Genomic DNA, 20816 nt, shown 5'->3' on the forward strand with positions numbered 1-20816 from the left:
GGAATAATGGACCGCAGTTTTATTACTTGCATAGACTTTTGCGACACGACCTTATGACCTCACCACTCCCTTTGTTCAGTCATAAATCAAAATGCCAAGGCCATAAATTATTACATGTCATAAATCATTTTGAGTGCCACGCATTGCTTTCGTTATGATTGCAAATCATACTTTGGAGACAGGTCATCACTCATAGTTGATAGGTCATACATACATCATTTCTCCAGGATCATAACATTGCTGCATGACGTCACCTCTGTTGTAAATCAATCAAGTCCTTGTCATTTGCTTGTCATAATTCTGACACCTATTGTAGTTGAGGCCATCCCCCATGCCGCTTTTTGGGGTCATCCATTTTTGTTGGTTCTTTACTCTGATCGGGAGGGGGGTCGCCTCTTTGTGCTGTTAGGCTCAACTCGCTACCTTGTCTGTCCATTTTTGTGCCCTGCCAACCGGCGGGTCTGGGCCGCGAGTGCCGTGCTCCGCTTACTCCCCCATTGGCCTGCTTACCCTGCCGTAAGGCATCCCAAGGTAAGTAGCCTTTTTCTGGCACACCGCCCACCGGTGTGCCTCCTTTACCAACCAATGTGCCCCTTTTCCGCCACGCCGCCTGAGGGGCTTATGTCGCCAGGCGGCTCCCCCATTTCCTCCTTTTGGGTTTTACCTTTCAGCTCTTCGCCAGAGCACCTCAGTGTCCCGGCCGCCTGGCCTCCCAAGGAGCACTTTTTTTTTTTTTTTTTTTCTTTTTTTTTTTGCGCCGTCCTTGTGCCAGCCTGTCTTCTGTATTCTCACTGACGCATACAGACTGCGCTGTGCTTGGCTAGCGTATGCCTCCCAGATCTTTGGGAGTTGGCGTGCTTCCTCTGGGATCTTCCCCATTGCGCCCAGTGCACACAGGTGCGTCCACACGTATCTGTGTGGGCCGACCGGTTCATCCTCCACCCGTCCGTGTGTCATCTCGCCTCGTCGATGCGATACATGCAAGGAAACAAGGAGGGCGGGAAACAGACATTTAATATTTACAAGTGAATTAAACCTGTTGCCAAACCAAATTCGTTGTGTTGTCAGACGACATTCCCCGTTCTTCCTCTGGCATGCCCAAAGGTGCAATTTTAATTGACCCATCCTGCTGAGGGTACCGCACGTGACAACCAGTGTCTAACTATCGCCTGCTGTAATAGTCAGTTGCAGGTGTAGGAGTTGGTATTAATTGGATAGCTAGAGGCCTAAAAAGGTTTCAGGATTACGCTGCCTCAATATTCTGTGTTCGCACTTTTAGTTGCAGTGGCTGCCTGATTTTGCCCTGCTGTGGAGAAGTGTGGCTCAATGGTTAGAGCGGCAGACCCTGATGCAGAAATCTGGCCCGGGACCAGGGTTCAATTCCCGCCTTGGCGGGTCTTGGGCTCAATTTCCTTGGACCTGATAATTCTCGCATCGGTGCCTAATCTAATTCATGAGTCCCACTCTGTAACTCTGGGCAATAGCTTGCTTAATCTCCACAACGGCCCCAACAGCGCTGGGATGCCTGGCTTCACCTTGGAGGTTGCCCAGGAGTGGGCACCTCACAGGGAAAAGCCAGGAGGGGTTCCACAGCGGTATGCGTACAGCACCTTGAGACCCTAACGGGTGAGTAGTGCGCTATACAAGTACGAAGTTTACAGTTTATTTGTCAGTGTTCTTCAAGCTTATGGGTGTGCTACATTTAATACTGTTATTGTTTCATTCTGTTTTCCCAGTGATAGGGGCTTAGGTGTGGTTTTGGCTGCTTCTATTTTGAATGTGTCCAATGCTAATCTTTGTAACTTTGGTATGTGCTTTGTGTGGCTTGTTCTGTTTGTGTTGATTCATGTTTCATGAGTGAGATAGCCTGTTTGCCATGAGCACCCCACACAGGTAGAATCATGCCGCTTAGAAAATGGTGGCTCTACCGGACATATTACCTAGATGCTCTGTGCAATGTGCTGTCCTAACAGTTTGTAACCTGGGCGTCTATTGCTGCGGTTACGAATGGTAGCCCTGGGTGACGGAGTCGTACCCCGGGGCTACCTACAAAAGAATATCCAACCCGGAAGAGCTATCTGACCCGGATATCCAGGACGCGACAGTGACGATAAAAGAAAAAGAGAAGCCAGAGTGGGTGTGTCCCAACACATCTGAAGAAGAACCGTGTGGAAAGACGGAGCGGAGAACGGCGCGAGGAGCAGAGGAAAGGACCGAGTCCAGAGAGGCGAACGCTGGTGAGAACGCAAATGATGGGAGGAGCGACCCCAAGACTGTGGGAGGCCTGGAGAAGGGTCAGAAGACCCCAACAGAGACGCCGAGGAGAACTGAACAACGCCGCCACGTCCCCGGAGGGGCGTGGCTCACACAGGTACGATCGTACCTCAGATTTAAGTTCCTGCCCGAGTGGATAAGGGGTGGGAGCGAGCGAGAGTGAGCCAGGAAGGGGTGGGAGAAAGGGATTAAAAGAAGGGGAAACTTTTCTTTAATTACTCCCCCTCTGAGATCTAACAGCACCAAAAAGAGGGTGATGAAGTGAACCACCCTCCTATACAATAGAGAGAGAGAGAGACTCCTGAACACGGGGAAAAAGGGGTGATTCACTATAAATGTATTCCTTCCACACCCTGGCACACCTACCCTTGCACACCTTTATTAACCCTTGCAACCCTGCAAACCAACACCTGCACTTACCTGTTTTTCCTGTTCTTTTATTTGGGGAAATCGGCCAACAACCTCTGGGGACAAGCTCCTGTTCCTCCCGATGACCATCACAACGGGATCCTGAATGCCGAGTAGAAAGTCCTGGAGGAAATAAAAGCCCTGTCGTTCTCTTTACGGGGAAAAGGAAGAAGACCAGAACAAAGACATTTCCTAAAGAGAGACCACATATAAAGTGAAGGTTACACTTAAAATATCCCAAATAAAAGGAATTGTGAAACCAAGGTCGCTGCCTACAGAGTCGTTTACACATCCAACCATATACAGAGTGGGAACCCACTACACAGTTGTATGTGATTTCATAGACAAACAATTTAATGGAATACAATTACATCTAAACAGTCAAATAAAATGTTTCAGGATGAATAACATTTTCCTTTTCATAAAAAACTATTCATGGAATGTCTTTTGTTTTTCAAAATGTGACTTCTACTTATTTATTTTTTTAAGATGTAAATGAAATGTTTGCAGGTCTTACTTTCAGTAACATTTTTGTCAAAGACTTTTCTTTTAGTCTTTTGTGGCAGCGGGCATTATTTCCAATTTACATACTTTACATTGTCAAGCAATTACTTAAGGAGCTTTCAATTTTCTGAACCCTCATTAACACTAAACACCATATATCTTGTCCCCTAAAAATGCCTTTCCACTCATAAATTACATCCATCCCTGATTCCTATACTCCATCGATCCCTGAGCTATAAAAGCCATTTCTACTCCTAAGCTCTACCCATCTCTTAACCTAAAACCCTCACCACTTCTAAACTCCACCGGTCTCTGACCACTAAACCCTCAATCTCTAACCCTTAAAGCCCTTTCTACTCCTAAACTCTACCCATTTCTTAACCTAAAACCTCATCACTACCCCTAAACTCCACTTTCTCCTGAACCCTAAACAACCCCTTTTCACACTTAAACCCCTCCTGTCTCAGATCCCTTAAATCCTGCACCACTCCTAATCTCCTCCGATCTATGAACCCTAAAAAAAAAAACATGTCACCGCTGAAAACCACTGATTCATGTCTCCAAAACTACCTCTTCACCGCTAACTCCCCATCTCTGAACTCTAAAAACCCTTTCTAGAAATAAACTCACGTTATCTCTGAATCCTTAAAACCCCACACCACCCTAAACTTACCCATTCTTCAAAACTAAAAGTCTTCACCATCCCCAAACTCTCCCATCACTGAACCCTAAAAACACTCACAGTCCTAAATGCCACTCATTCATAGAGCCTAAATACCCTCAACACCCCTGCATGCCACCCATGCCTGATCCCTAAAACTCCATGCCACCCCTCAGCTCCACCCACCTCTATACCATAAAAAACTCTTATTGCCCCTAAACATCACCTATCTCTGAACTCAAAAATCCCTCACTACCCCTAATGTGGAATTTTCCTTAAAAGTGTCTTTCCTCTAAAATGTTTCCTTTAATGTTTGATTTATGTATATTCTCTTAATATTGTCTTTCTTTAAAATTGGTTTTCCATGATTTGTTTTCCTCCATTGTGGTTCCTCAGTTCTTGTTTTTCCATTAATTCAAATACAGCAGTAACAACCTCACTGAGCACCCTGCAAGAAGAGTGGTGGGCCCACTAGGCATTTTGGTTGTGAACTGTATGCGTAAGTGAACATTGATGACTCAACTGGACATTTTGTGTGGAGAATAATGGCTTCTCTGAATGTTTTGCTAATGTCCTATGTTCGCAGATGGATAACAATGGATTTGTTGATCATTTCCTACATGCTTTGAATGAGTGATTAAACTAACTCCACCGAGTGATAATATTTTGCTTTGTGGCTGGGAAGGTGAGATCTACTCAGTAGGGAGCCATTAGATTGTGTAGATTAATTACATAGGATGTAACTCAGCCAGGTGAGTGCCTTTTTCATTTTATTGAGATTGTACCCATTCTGTGCTGTGTTTCATACACAAGGGTTTCTCTATATTTTGTTTGCTCTGTACGATGTGATGCTATTGAAAGGTGCCGAGTAACAATGTTGAGCAAAGTCATTAATTTATATGCAGTTCACATGTGTATGTCAATGTGTTGCTGATTATTAGCTTGTTACAAAGTCTGCGCAGGCTCTAATTGTAGCTGTATTTTTGCTAGTTGTGCATTTGCAATCTACCTGAACACTTTGTATACATAACTTATCAGTTTCATATGTATGTTGTAACTTGTGTATATAAGTTCTACATGTATAATGTGGGTTTAATATTATGCTTTAATGAACATAGGTTACATTTGGTCTGTTCAGGTCTTTTGTGGTGCCCGTGAGATCACCCTGTTCATTTAGTAGGAGAATGATGTGTGATATTTTGTGAGTTATGAGTTTTGTGTATCCCTGGTTTTCGTGGACTTTTGTGATGTGTAGGTGTTCTATGTACTTACAGTGCTGTAGTAACAGCTTAAGGCAGCGTCTGTAACTCCTGATACAGTTTTGCTACTTCTCTGCTTATTGAATAAATGAACCTGCCTGAAGCATAGACTGTGCCATGCTTCTTAGTGTATAATTGTGAGGGTGACATCAGGAAACTTTACATAAGCTTACAATTCAAGTGAGTATGACCCTTATCGTCATGCAGATTGGTGACACATATTATGTTGAGCTTCTCTTTCACAATATCTCTTGCATTGCATTTACATTGCATTGATTTAAAATGTTGCTGTTCGTCTGTTATAGAAACTACGGTAGATTGGTGACACATAATGTTGAGCTTCTCTTTCACAATATCTCTTGCATTGCATATACATTGATTGATTTAAAATGTTGCTGCAGGTGTGTTATACAAACTACGGTAGTGGGAACCTATCTCTTAAATTCTGAGTTACATTACCTGCCAGTGGCAGCAATTAATATTAATTGATGTTAATTTAGCCTCAAGCTTGTTGCAGGGCTTGTCAAGCATACTATCAAGGTATCAGCATCACAGTGTAAAAAAGTAACTTTGTTGTTGAACTTTCTCTTGCCTGGCTGCTTCCTCATGTATGAAGAAGTGCTTTTATAGCTCTAATTTCAGTACTCATAAATGTTTTTATAAATTGGTCCCTTAGATTCTCTGCTATGCTGTCTTATTAGCGTGTGCACTAACTCCAAGAATTGCAGGTTACTGTATGCTCTTTGATTATAGCAAATATGTTTAGAATTTGTGAATGCCACTATTCAGTGTCTGTTCTAGTGCACTGGATGGATCATGATACAGCCTTGTGGCTTTGTTTTTAAATGTCCATGGAAATGAATCTACAGAACTACGTAGAAACTTTTCTGATTCGTGTCCCTATGTTACCAGTAGATTGCATAGTGTCTCACAGTAAGTGCAGGTACTGCAGTGTTTGAGATGGAAAGATAAGACGTCTTTGGTCATGTTCCCAAACAAACGCAGACTTTTTCTCAGCACTTTCAAGACATTAATGCATGACACAAAAGGTCCTCTATGTTTCTTGCATGTTATCAGAGGCTCTGGAGAGTCACAATGAACCCTACAGTGGTCGGCAATGTTCGTTCTTGAGCAAACACAATCCCCTCTGATTTGTACTAGGAATTTGCATTCTAAAGTGAAAGACTTTGTTAAAATCGCATGCCCATAGAAGGGGATCACTGAGGGAACAGATTTAGAATGGCACAGGTTTACAATAATAAATTAGTATAATTTAAAAACTGCAAACTTTGAATGCACAGATATAACAATCAGCCTCAATAAAAGACAGGACTTCAGCAACATATAGAATCCTCTGGGCAGTGGTGTTATTATCAAGCTCTAAAAGTGTCCTTGTGGAACCTCAGAGAGCCCAGAAACGAAAGTACTGTTGGAGGCAAGTGGAGGGCATCAAATAAGACAGAGCAGCACAGATACAGTGACTGACTGGTGAACTAGAATCTGAGGGAGAAAAACAACAAACGTACAAGACGATGGGGCTGGCTGATTGATGATCTATATGGACCAAAATGCTGAGTGCAATTTATAAAGAGTTTCCAAACAAAGGTGTTCTGTAGGAACATCCCTCTTGCACTTGCTGTGATTACTTTTACCAGTTATCATCCCAGGGCCTACTAAAGGCCAGTCATCATAGGCGCAGTGTCCACATTCTCCCAGCTTCTGTCCTTAGTGGCTATGCAGGAGCAATGTGTTGTTGAGTGGATTACATAGGAGAGTAACCTGGTCCAAGACATGACTGTAGTTCTTCATTAAAGGATATTCCAGGGGTCATTAGCAAAGTTGCATACTTCTTTGAACATCACATCACATCTTCAACTTGGCCAGTGCCACCATCGCTCCTGAGCTTTGCCGAACTATCAACCGCTCCATTGAAACTTCCACCTTCCCATCCGACTGGAAGCACGCAGAGAACAACCCGCTCCTAAGGAAACCCTCCGCCAAACCAAAAGAGATGAAGATTTACAGACCCATCTCTCTGGACCCTTCCCAGCCAAGGTAACAGAAAAGGCCATCAACATACACCTCACGGAGTACCTAGAGTCAAATCCTCCTCAAAATCTCTGCTGCGTTCGACACAGTCTCCCATTCCACCCTTTGCACCAGACTGCACAGATAAAGGATTTAATCCTTCCTTTCCTGAAGAACCCAGAGTGTCAGGCTCCCACCGTTTACCCGCACACAAAGAAACCTGCTGCGGATCCTCACTAAGCCTGACCCTCTTCAACATCTACATGGCCCCACACGCTAAAATTGTTAGACAGCATGGCTTAAACATCGTCTCCTACACTGATGATATCCAACTGATCCTCTTGGTGACCATTGACCCTTCAACAGCCAAGAGAAATTTCCACAAGGGAATGAGAGCACTCACCTCCTGGATGGAAAGCAGCTGCCTCAAACTCAACTTTGACAAGACTGCGATCCTCATACTTGTCCCCACCCCCTCTGACTGGGACAACTCCTGGTGGCTAACCGCCCTAGGAAATGCCCCCTCCAACCATGCATGCCAACCGAACATCATCCTGGACTCCCCGCTTTCCATGACCCACCAAGTCAACGCAGTCTCATTGTTATGCTTCCACACTCTGTGTCTCATTCGGAAGATTTTCAAGTGGCTTCCCACTGAGACAAGAAGGACGGTCACTCATGCTCTTGTCAGCAGCAAACTGGACTAAGGCAACACACTCTGCACCGGCATCACAAAGAAACTACAGGCAGACTACAGAAAATCCGGAACGCATCAGCCAGACTCATCCTGGTTATCCCTGCCACATCTCCGGCCACCTCAGAGAACTTCACTGGCTCCTGGTTCACAAACGCATCACTTTCAAGCTCTGACACACACCTAGAAGGCACAAAATCAGACCTGACTACCTCAACCACCGCCTGACCTTCTAAAGGCCCTCTGGGCAACTTTGATCGTCCCAACTCACTGCCATCCCTGGAATCAGGGAAAGCACAGTCGAAGGCAGGTCCTTCTCATACCTCGCAGCCCAGAAATAGAGCACACTCCCACTCAATCTCAAATAGGTTGCCTCGCTGAAGCAGTTCAGGAAGGATCTCAAGACCTGGCTCTTCGAGTGATCAGCATGCCCATCGCAACGCCTTGAGACCCCATGGGTGATAAGCCGTGCATTATAAGTGATTGATTGAACTGTGCCCTGTATTCACCATTGGCACCAAAAAGGACACATCCGTTGGCCAGTTGTCTAGTCTGTCACTGAACAATTAAATTGATACACTAGCTGTCAGTTTGGCTTAAGGGGGTATGAACCTCCAGTATTCATTAGTGACCAGTGATCTCATGTATACAGCAACGGCGGCTGCTGAGTCATGATTAGTCATGCTGGGTATCGTGGAAGAAACTTTGGAAACTCTGGGCCTGTCTTTCTGCCACTCAGAATAGGAGAAATCCATTTACTGTGGTGCTGGTGTATTTCCTTAAGAGTGAGTCCTTTCTCACTTCTGCGATCCGAAGAGACGATTTTTGACTTTGAATGTAGTTGGAACAATGTGTACTGTAACAACACACAGAGGCCTTGTGACAATCATGTCACAAGGCCTCTGTGTCCATGTGGTCTCACCCCGTTTTAAGACTTCTAGTATTCTGCCCTCGTTTTCTCTTTTACTCTGATCCTTTTTTCTTGATTTGATTGACAATTGGTATGAGGAGATAGTCTACCTAGGGCTACGGACAAACTTGAAGGTGCACGAAAACTGTGAACTGAAAAATCATACGAGAGCTTGTATTGTCCTTGGCAGGACATGCCTTTGACGGAGAGGGCAGATATTCAGTGATGGCTGCCACTGAACAGGGTGGAGTGGGGGAAAAGAGGGTATTTTTTATTTTTTTAACTTACCGTCTCTTTTGAGAGACGCATTTGTCTCTGCTTCATCCTCGTCCTCTTCCCATCTGCACATAGGCTCACAGACAACAGTTTTGTGATTGGTGTGAGCGACCTGGTTTGGCGCTCACACATGGAGTGAATGCCTGTGCAAGGTGCACATTTCTATTTGGCCGACCCATCACGGCCGGCCAAACAGATATGTACCCTTTATGGTGCGCATATCCCTCCTCCTCCAGCCCTCCTCCGGCCCCCTCCAGCCCAGCCCTGCCCCGCTATAACCTGACTTCCAGGAAACATAAAATGATAATAATATAGCGTTATTACTATTTCATTTTTTCTTTTGCTGAATTCAGTGGGGCAACACTCCTCCGCCGCTGCAGATACTTAATATTGCAGATCTTGCTGCAAATTTGGAGCGCTGTAAGTACTTATCATCAAAACAAAAACACAGGTGTAGAAAGCTGGGGATGTTTTGGTAACTCACACTTTCTGTGTATTATTTTAGAGGGATACATTAATATTTGCCTAAGAATTGCAAAAAATTTGAGAGACAGAAGCCTTGACCAGTCTTTCCTCAGACTGTTAAGTCTGCCTCGGTCTGCGTCTTCACTAAGTGCTGTTTAACATCCGTCCATTCTTTGCAGAATATAAATAACAAAAACATTTTGTTTAATTTAAAACGATAGCCTTAAACAAAAAACAGCAGATGACGCTCCACGGATTTGGGGATGTCTATAGTGCTTAACAACCCCGCTGGTGAGGATTTTCTAATATTGGTAGATACTTTTTAAAGCTTGGATGTTTTGTAGTGCTGCATTTCGGGAAAATATATTTTGGCCGAGTCTTAAAGAGAGTTGGTTTTAAAAATCTGGTTACTAGAGCAAAAAAAGTACCCATATCTACACTACCTTTTTAAGATGCCAAAAGTTCACACCAGCTAAAATGTGTGTTTCTATGGTTCTGTATATAACTTGGTCCATAGCACTTTTGCTTTCTCTCTCTCCCACGTATAACCCTGCATCCAAATTAAGGGTTTTAACAAGTAGTGGCAATTACCACACATCAACTAATGAGACAACCTTCTCATATTCTGATGCGTGGGAACGTTCACTGAATAGACAGTGCAATGTTGAGCTCTGAAATCCTTACAGCAGCTTTGCCAGTTGTATCAGCACCAGCAGTTATTGTTTGGGACTCTGGATGACGCTGTTCACTAAACAAAGAGATACAGATACACAAGTGACGGTTCAGCAGACCATGTGATGAAATTACAGGAAAATACAAATATTATGCGATCTTTAGCATCGGTGGCAAACTCTAGTCCGCACGCTCGCATTAAAGCACATTGGCGTTACTAATAATACAACTGACTCCTCTGTCAGTAATGTCGCTTTCACCGAGACGCTTCCACTCCGGGCTTAAGACACCGAAGCGCTGTTACCCTGAGGCTCAGGTACCGAAGCGCTGTTACCTTGGGAGTCAGGCGCCGAAGCGCTGTTATTCCGATTCTCAAACATCTAGGTGCTCTTACCCCGGGGCTCTGACACCGAGACGCTCTTACTCCGGGACTCAGACATCGAGGCGCTGTTACTTCTGGGCTTGGACATCGAGGCTCTGTTACCTCGGGTCTCCTCTGCTGTTTCTTGTTGCTCTGCTGACAGTCTGTGGAGCCGCTTCTGGGCAGCTGCGTTATTCCATTCCCGAGGAAATGAGGAAATGTGGCTTTGGATCTGGGGATGGACGTAAAGGAGTTATGAAAAGGAGGAGCCCGGATTGTGTCTAGAGGTAGAAAGCAATACTTTATGCTCAATTTAAAAAACGGACATTTGAGCGTGAATGACCGAATCGACAGAGAAAATGTATGCGGGCACATCGTTAGCTGCGTATTGAACGTAGAGATTTTTTCTGAGAAAGCTGTGGCCGTGTACGCAATTGAAGTAGAAATTCAAGACATTAATGATAATTTTCCCACGTTTATTGCTCACCAGCTGTCATTAAAAATCAATGAAAATACAGCACCTGGTAAACGCTTTGTAATGCCGGGTGCCCAGGATGCAGATGAAGGAGCGAATTCTATTCACAATTATCACTTGAGTACTAATGAACATTTCACCCTCGAAGTACACAGTTCTGCAGATGGATCAAAATACACGGAACTGGTCCTAGAGCGGTCACTTGATCGGGAAGAACGGGATGTCCACCAGCTAATCCTCACAGCCACCGATGGAGGGGATCCGGTGAGATCAGGAACACTGCAAATACAGATCGAAGGGCCAGATGTACGAAAAAACCAAATTGCGATTTGCAATTTGCGAGTCTCTGCGACTCGCAAATTGCAAGTCGCAATTTGGGATGCAGAAAGGTGTCTCAGACACCTTCTGCAAGTCGCTATGGGGTCGCAAAGACCCACCTCATTAATATTAATGAGGTGGGTCGCAAATTGCGGCCCCATAGCGACTATGGGCACTCGCTAACATGGAGGCCTGCTGACGTCAGCAGGCCTCCATGTTAGCGACCTGCTGCTCAATAAAGCAGGTTTTTTTTTTTTAAATGTAGCCCGTTTTCCCTAAGGGAAAACGAGCTGCATTTTAAAAAAATCCGAAACCTTTTGTTTCGTTTTTTTCAGGGCAGGGAGTGGTCCCTTGGACCACTCCCTGCCCTGAAAAACTATTTTTGGGTGCAATCACAAACTGGAAGGGGTCCCATGGGGACCCCTTCCAATTTGCGATTGTGTTACCATCCACTTGAAGTGGATGGTAACTGCGATGCCATTGGTATTGCATACCATTGCGAGTCGCAAATAGGAAGGGAACACCCCTTCCTATTTGCGAGTCGCACATGCATATTGCGAGTCGGTAACGACTCGCAATATGCATTTGTGCATTGCAAACCCACATTTGCGAGTCGCAAACGGCGATTTTCGCCGTTTGCGACTCGCAAAAGGGTTGCTACATCTGGCCCGAAGTTCTTGATGCCAATGACAACGCTCCCATTTTTAACCATACTGTTTACAAGGTCAGTGTGTTAGAAGGTGTGCCTAAGGGGACAATTGTGGCAACTGTCATGGCTACCGATGTTGACGAGGGTTCAAATGCAAAAATAACCTATTCGTTTGACAAAATCAAGGATAAAGCTTTACAAACTTTCACACTGAATTCTACCACAGGGGAAATAACATTGACTGGGCAATTGGATTTAGAAGAATCCGAATTCTATGAATTTGAGGTTCAGGGAAGCGACGAAAGTCTGTCAGCGCGTTGCAAAGTTTTTGTAGAAGTTATAAATGGTAATGATAACAGTCCTGAGATTTTGATGTCGTCTGTACTCAAACAAGTGTCCGAAAGTAGTCCCGCGGGCACAGTCATTGACCTTTTGGAAATATTTGACAGAGATTCGGGAGAACATGGGAGGGTCACGTCTTCAATCTCTCCTCACCTTCCTTTTCATTTAAAGAACTCAGTTGGGAGTTATTACAGTTTGGTAAGTGATGACGTTCTAGACAGAGAGCAGGTATCAAAATATAATATAATGGTTACAGCTACCGACAGTGGTACTCCTCCTCTGTCCAAAACGGCAATCCTAGACTTAGAAATGATAGATGAAAATGACAACCCACCAGTATTTCAGCAAATTTTATACAACGCCTACATAATGGAAAATATACCCCAAGGCACTTCAGTCTTTGTAGCTAAGGCAACCGATCTGGATCAGGATAAAAATGCCAAGATCTCTTACTCCATCATTGATGGACAATTCAGAAATGCACTGTTGTCTTCTCGTGTTGCTATTAATTCTGACTCTGGTGTCATCTATGCGCTTCAGTCGTTCGACTTTGAAGAATTCAGGGATTTTCAGGTGCAAGTGATGGCTCAGGATGGCGGTTCTCCATCTCTTACAAGTAACGTCACAGTGAAATTCTGTATACAGGATCAGAATGACAACACCCCTGAAATATTATACCCAACTACGCCCACAGATGGCACCACTGGTGTTGAGATGGCCCCTCGTTCCTTTGAACCAGGATATCTCATCACTAAGGTCGTCGCTGTTGATGCTGACTCAGGGCAGAATTCCTGGCTTTCCTATCAGCTGCTGAGGTCCGCAGACCAGGGACTGTTTACTGTAGGTCTTCATACTGGAGAGATCAGAACAGCCCGTCCCATTCTGGAAAAAGATGCTGTAAAACAATTTCTGGTGGTCTTGGTGAAGGACAGCGGACAGACCCCTCTCTCTTCTTCAGTTACAATCACTGTAGTGTTGGCAGACAGTGTTCCGGAACTGCTTCAAGATATAAGTAACCCTTCAGCTCCTGCGGACATGGAGTCAGATCTCACACTTTATCTAGTGATTGCTGTTGTTTCCTTCTTATTCCTTTTCCTGATCATTCTTATTTTGGCCATCAGGCTTCACCGCTGGAGACAATCTCAGATCTGTGAGTCACCCGGAGTTAACTTCAATGCTCTTTCTGCCTCTCAGTTTGTGGGCATTAATGGAGTCAGAAGCTTTCTTCAGACGTATTCTAACATTGACCATTTATCAGCAGATCCTGTAAAAAGCCAATGTAATTTCCCAAATGGAAACCATTCAAATTCCTTGTCTGAAAATAATAATTGCGAGAAAACCAGGGCTACCCTCATTGAAGATTTTTTAAGTATAACCACAGAGAACCAGCCGTTTATCCATGTATGTTTACTTCTTCAGAAATGCATTTGTTTGAACTGTTTTTAAAAATGCAGCATATTTAACTTGTAAAAAATCGGTTTTAGCTAATGGAAAGCTAAAACTATTTTGTGCTCTGCTACACAGCTTTTAATAAGTAAGATGTGTCAAACGCAGCCTAATTATCCTCATAGTAAATCAGAAGGATGAGAAATGATGAGCTCTTTTACTTGAAAATTTTTTAAAGTAGAAAAAAGACGACCAGTTTCTATTTTCAGAAATGATTTTATTTTGGAGTGCATAACTTACAATCTATATATGGCTTAACTCATTTGTAGTTTTTCCATCGTTTTATTTTACACTTTCAAAACATGTCCAGCTATGATCGAGAAAAGGTTGCAGTCGAACCCTTGCACTGCCTTTAGAGATATTAAATAATTTCAACTTTAGAAACCTGAACAACTTCAAGCAATATAAAACACATTCATTATCTTGGAAAAATCGGACTTGTTTAAATGACAAAATAATATATTTATGTAGAGTATATCTTAAGAAGTGTAGTCATTATGCTCCACATTTTAAGTTGTGTGAAAATATCACTGCCTCCATGTCAATTACACAGGATTTAAGGGACGACAAGTACATGTGGAAAGTAATATGCATTTACTCATTTTACAGTGAACCTCAGTAGCACCCATGCTTACCTGTCTTCTTTTCTGTTATTATTATTGTTGTTACTTTCATTATGATTATCATTATTTTGAAAACTGGTTAGAAGTGACCTCTAGGACATAGTTTCCCTGAATCATCATCACATGCTTCTACGCTTAACTTTATACTTGCTAAATATTGCTTCTTTGTTGTACATGAAACTGTGTTGTTTGTTGGAATGATGATTCTTTATGTATGTATTTGTTTTTATTTGTTTTATAGCATGGTTTGTGACTCTATGCAGAGATGTGAGAGCGCTTTGCATTAAACAGAGAAGTAAATGCAGGGAATTTATAGCAGAGCTGTAACATTGACATAAATATGTTAAATGGTCGAAAGCAATTACTGAGATTTCAGTCCTGTTTGCGGCTGATGCTAGACTCGCAGTTTCCAAAGGAGTAAGTGGGTTGCATTGCGTGGGACTGTGTGCCTTTGGTGAATCGTGGTTTGAGAGCAGATGCCCTCAGTTCACATTTTGTAACTATCCTGGGAACTTTCTCACAAACTTTGTGTCTGTTCCACACTGTTAACATAAATATATAGAGTGGAGTGTGATGATTGAGAAAACCATCACTGCTCATGGGCTGACGTTTTCAGTCAGGAAACTTCTCAAGCCTTCTTGCAGGGCGAGGTTTCCGGTTGTTGTTTAAACACTCTCCAGCTCAAGGTATGTAAAGGCCACAGAATCACTGATTATCATCCTGATTCAAGATTTGTAAACAGTTAATTTGAAACTGGCCTGTCTGTTCTAATGAAATCTGGGATAAGTACTCATTGCCAGGAGATAAAGCAACATGTTTGGGAGACAAATCACCTCAGCGCCTTGAGACCCTCATGTGTGAGTAGTTGCGCTCTATAAACCCTGTTTTGATTTGATTTGATATTTCATGAAGTGTGTGTGTGTGTGTGTGTAATCCATGCTCATCTTCATAGCCTTAAAGAGAATCTGGCACTTCTTTTTATAGCCAGGCAGTTACTAATTTGGCAACCACACACTCAGGACACCCTGCCACCTACAATACTTACTTCATATAATGTCAACAGAACAAGACAAATTGGGTTATTGATCTAAAGACCCCCGGCCTTATTTATTTAAAACAGGTATTGCATCTCTGTTTACAGAAATTAAGTCCTAACATTAACAAAGACACTAATGCACAGGAGTTTCCTATACATAGCTAAAGTTGTTCCTGTGCATCCTTCAATATCATATCTTGACGAGTGAGATCATGACTGATAGCAGAGTCCCCTCCTTCTTTACCCCTGGAAGCTTTATACTTGGAGACACCACCCCCTGGAGGATCCTGGTACCCCTCTGTCACTTTGGTTCAAAAGGATGCCTTGCATGTATCCGAACTGTTCCATCAATAAAGACCTCACCCGCTTTACAAAAACCATAAATACGACATATTAAACCATACACACAAGGAAAAAAAATGGTATACACAGCACAGATAATCGCCATGACTCCAGATGAGCTCCAATAAAACAGTCAGCTAGCAATTGTCATAAAACCCTCTCAGCACAACACAAACCCAAGCGGTCCACTTCCCGGTACCTAATTACTCAGAGGATGGTGGGAGGGGAAACAAAAAATCCAGGCCAAGGTCTGAGTGGCAGTTCGTGGTCCGATACGGCGACCGTCTTGCAGGGCAGTGAGCTGGAAAAAAGACCCACTTGCCATCTCGCTCTGCCTTATATGGGCACAGCGACCCCGGAAGCACTCTAGTGCTTCTGGGGTCTCACCTGTGTGCGTCAATCTCGCCACAACCCTTCCTAAGGACCTCAAAGGCTTTCTCCATGCCCCAAGTGAGGTCACAGCATGCTGAAATATGTTTGGCTCTCCCCACGTTGGGGGAACCTTTGGAAATAGAGCAGGAATATGTATTTCGTATGGTACGTTTTGTTTGTGTATACTTAGCGAAGGCCTTTAGAAACAACATAATGAAATGTTTGTGGTCCTGTGAGCAGGAGAGTGAGGCTTAAAGACGTGTCAAAAGTGAGCAATTAAATTTGAAAACAATGAGGGCTATCCTTAGGTTTGTAATTTTTCATGATTGTATTAGAATCACGATATAAGCGGAAGTCACATACTGATTGAATGTTGTTCAGTACATAAATCAGTACATAAATCACAAGTGTTTCCTCAAACAATTAACTGTAATAGAGAATCCTTATCTGGACATTAAACATCACCATATTATTCATTTTGCGCTTGGAAGTTATTCATGTTGACGTGTAGTGCAAACATATGAGTTGTTTCTGCAGTGTAAATAATAAATTTGGCTCATCGTCCGACGTTCACAACATGGGCATGCTGTCTTCATATACGCCCCATAATTGTAGTGATCTTAACAGCCTTTATATGTCCTGTGTACTTCAGCACGGAGAGGCATGTTCTTTGTGAATAGGAAATGTTCGTCTAGCGGTAATGTGTACAGATATAAGCTTGGTTTGATTGTCTCATGTATGATTGTTAGTGCCTGGCACACGCTGAAAGTGTTTTTTATAGTGGAGTTAAATGGTGCATATATTATTTCGACGAGAACTCGTCGACTTGTCGGTGAACTAAATCTTTTATTGGTCTCGAATAAGGACAAGAAGGTAATCGGATTCTAGTACAAAGTGACAGTATGAACTAGCCCGAGACGAATGGCAATGAACGAACACTACTATAATACGTTTTAACCCAGGAAGCAAATGTTTAGTTTGGAGATTTAAGTTAATATCGAGGCCCGAACAAGACTGCGTTGACACGTGCGGGTCAGTACTGAGGACAATGTAATAAAGCCACCCTACTTGCGTGATGATCGTCATAAGAGCGAAAAACCGTCATCCTTTAAGAAGGACGCCTATCATTCTCAGAGGGAAGGGTCGTGTAGTCAGTTAGTCTCGGAAATGAAGGCGCCGTCATTGTGATTGGGTTCAAACTCGGCTTTTTAAAACGATGTAAATTGTGCACAGCGTTCTCATGCTGCGTGATTGGCTTAGATTGCAACAGATCAAAAGAACAGCTGGAGGTAGAATACCGTAGCTTTGCCTGCTTTGTGAAACTAAGGACCTAGTAGAGTTTCGCAAAAAATAATGTAAATACATTTTAAAAAATGCGCCTGTGGAGGTGAAGAGTGCAAGAAGAATGCATGCACTACAGAGTTATAAGGTGGCCGATGGAGAAAAAATTAACCCGTATACTACAAATAGAATGACGTATTCACACTGGGATGCCAAAGACTTATCGCATCAGACCCCGGTACAATAGTTTACATAAGGTGTCCTGTCTTGCAGATCACCAGCTCCAATAAAATACACCATAGTAATGTCGATGCATCGTTCTATCTTTCATTATCCCGTACTGAATAACAGTGAAGGTGGAGTCCGAAAGGAGGGTCAGGGTCTCTTTCTTCTCGATCTTCACTCAACCATGGGATGTTCAGCTAAAAGAGGGGAAAGTAAAGAACTTGGATTCCCACTCTGCGGCAACAATCCCGGTGTGTAAGAGTTGGATGCAGTTAGTGACTGAGACACTGAGCGTCGCTGTTTACCAAGTAGATGGAGAAAGACAGGGTGTAATGCTGCAGATCACGTGATTCTTACACTGCACTGGATGAATCCGAGGGCTTCACAGGAAACCATTCCCGTCTCAAGCGGTGTTGGCTGTGAAGAGTCTTCGCTACTTACCTTGCCGTGGCGTTAGATTTAAATACCAGATTCCTACTCTAGAGTTAGTGGTAATCCGATTGACTCTTCTGCCTGCCATGGTTCATTCAGAGAGACTTTGTTACCTCGAGTCGCAGACATCGCGATTCCGTCAGTTAGGGTCTCAGACACAAAAAGGTTGTTACTCCCGGGCTCAGACACCGAGGCGCTGTTCCTCCGGGGCTCAGACACCGAGACGCTGCTACTCCGGGGGTCAAACACCAAGGCGGTTTTCACCGAAGGGCTGTTACTCCGGGGCTCAGATATCGAGGTTTTGTTACTCCGGGTCTCCTCTGCTGCTTCTTGTTACTCTGCTGACAGTCTGTGGAGCCGCTTCTGGGCAGCTGCGTTATTCCATTCCCGAGGAAATATCGAAAGGATCTTTTGTTGGGAATGTGGCTTTGGATCTGGGAATGGATACAAAGGAGTTATCAGAAGGCGGAGCCCGGATTGTGTCCAGAGGTAGGAAGCAGTATTTTAATCTCAATGTACACAGCGGGCATTTATATGTAAATGAAAATGTTGACAGGGAACAGTTATGTGGGCACCTCGTTCGATGTCAGATAAATGTAGAAATGTTTTCTGAGAAGAAGATGAAGGTGTATGCAATCGAAGTAGAAATTAAAGACATTAATGACAATTCGCCCAACTTTGCTGATCAAAAAATGTTCTTGCAAATCCTTGAAAACACTGTGCTTGGAACACGCTTTGTGCTGCCCGAGGCTCAGGACTCAGATGAAGGGGTAAACTCTGTTCATAACTATCAGCTCGAAGCAAATGAACACTTCACCCTAGATGTGAAAAATAGTGCAGATGGAGCAAATAGTGTCGAGCTTGTCCTAGAGAAACCTCTAGACAGGGAAGAACAGGATCTTCACCAACTGATCCTGACAGCCACAGACGGAGGGGATCCGGTCAGATCGGGCACAATGCAGATTAACATCAACGTGCAGGATGTGAATGACAATGTCCCTGTGTTCGACCAGTCTGTCTATAAATTTACTGTGCGGGAAGATGCGCCCAAGGGGTCTGTGGTGGGGAATGTTAGAGCTACTGATATTGACCAGGCATCGAACGCGGAAGTACACTATTCATTCCACAAAATTAAAGATATGGCTATAAATAAATTCAAACTGGACTCTGCCACAGGGGAAATATCATTAAATGAACAGCTGGATTATGAAGAATATGAAGTTTTTGAATTTGAAATCAAGGGAAGTGATGGAAGCTTTTCATCACGGTGCAAAATTTTGATAGAGGTCATTAACGTGAATGACAATAGCCCAGAGATTTTGATGTCATCTGTTCTCCAAGAAGTTTCAGAAAACAGCCCATCTGGAACAGTCATTGCTCTTCTGGAAATATTTGATAGAGATTCTGGAGTCAACGGTGTGGTCACTTGCTTCCTCCCTCCTCACCTTCCCTTTCAGTTAAAGAGGTCAGTTGGGAGTTATTACAGTTTGGTGACTGACGGTGTTCTGGATAGGGAGGATGTTTCTCAATATAACATAACAATTACAGCCGTAGATAGTGGAATTCCACCACTTTCTAAAAGCAGAACCATAAACCTGCAGATTATGGATGAAAATGACAACTCACCAGTATTTTCACAAATGTCTTACAGCGCCTACATAATGGAAAACTTACTGCAAGGAACGTCTATTTTTGCCATTAAAGTTACAGATATTGATTGGGGAGAAAATGCGAAAATCACATACTCCATCATTGAAAGAGACATTAGTGGTATACGGTTGTCTTCTTACATGTCCATTAATTCTGAATCTGGTGTTATCTATGCACTTCAAACATTTGATTTTGAAATGTTCAGAGAATTTCACATTAAAGTAAAAGCACAAGATGGCGGCTCTCCATCTCTTTCCAGTAATGTCACTGTGACATTCTTCATACTGGATCAGAATGACAACACTCCTAAAATATTATACCCATCACCCCCCACAGATGGCTCCTCTGGAGTGGAGATGGCTCCTCGCTCCTCTGAACCAGGTTATCTGATCACTAAGGTGATCGCTGTCGATGCTGACTCTGGGCAGAATTCCTGGCTCTCCTACCAGCTGCTGAGGTCCACAGACCATGGACTGTTTACTGTAGGTCTTCACACTGGAGAAATCAGGACAGCCCGTCTCATTATGGAAAAAGACGCCATAAAACAATTCCTGGTGGTCCTAGTGAAGGACAATGGACAGACTCCTCTCTCTTCTTCAGTTACAGTCACCATAGTGCTGGCAGACAGCATGCCGGAAATGCTTCATGATATAAGTGACCCTTCAGCTCCTGCGGACATGGAGTCAGACCTCACGCTGTATCTAGTGATTGCTGTTGCTGTTGTTTCCTTCCTGTTCCTTTTCCTGATCATTCTTCTTTTGGCCATCAGGCTTCACAACTGGAGGAAATCTCAGCTCAGTGAGTCATCCATGGTGGACTTTAATGCACTTCCGGCCTCTCAGTTCGTGGGCATTGATGGCATCAGAACTTTTCTACAAAACTATTCTCATGACGTCTATTTAACCAACTCTGGGAAAGGCAAACTTCAATACCCTAATTCAGGCGACTCAAAATCTCTTTCAGGAAACCAGGATTATGAACCTCAGGGACCTCTCCTTGTTGAAGATGTTTTGGGGTTAAGTAAAGAGGATCACCCAACTATTCCGGTAAGACCTGTTTTTTTAACACTAATTCGTTTTTTGTTTTCTTTAAAATCTAAGCTGCTGTATAAGT

The 20816-nt window shown here is 43.5% G+C and overlaps 2 protein-coding genes across 5 annotated transcripts in view; both read left to right on the top strand.

The window, feature by feature from the left end:
- Positions 1-14618, top strand: part of LOC138245776 (uncharacterized) — a 30990-nt gene extending 16372 nt beyond the window's left edge. The window contains 6 exon segments of the mRNA XM_069199669.1: positions 2015-2371; positions 9368-9434; positions 10397-10724; positions 10726-11280; positions 11975-13697; positions 14607-14618. Coding sequence (XP_069055770.1) covers positions 2015-2371; positions 9368-9434; positions 10397-10724; positions 10726-11280; positions 11975-13697; positions 14607-14618 — 3042 coding nt within the window.
- The window catches only part of LOC138245662 (protocadherin gamma-C3-like), an 830748-nt gene that overhangs the window by 169988 nt on the left and 639944 nt on the right, over positions 1-20816 (top strand). Inside the window, exon 1 of one of the 4 annotated variants that reach the window (XM_069199426.1) lies at positions 18010-20749. The exons of the other annotated variants lie outside the window; for them this stretch is intronic. Coding sequence (XP_069055527.1) covers positions 18140-20749 — 2610 coding nt within the window. The 5' untranslated portion in view covers positions 18010-18139. Of the gene's footprint in view, positions 1-18009; positions 20750-20816 lie in introns of those variants that run through there. 4 annotated transcript variants of the gene reach the window in all.

The sequence above is a fragment of the Pleurodeles waltl genome, chromosome 7 (genome assembly GCF_031143425.1).
Source record: "Pleurodeles waltl isolate 20211129_DDA chromosome 7, aPleWal1.hap1.20221129, whole genome shotgun sequence".
NCBI lineage: Eukaryota > Metazoa > Chordata > Amphibia > Caudata > Salamandridae > Pleurodeles > Pleurodeles waltl.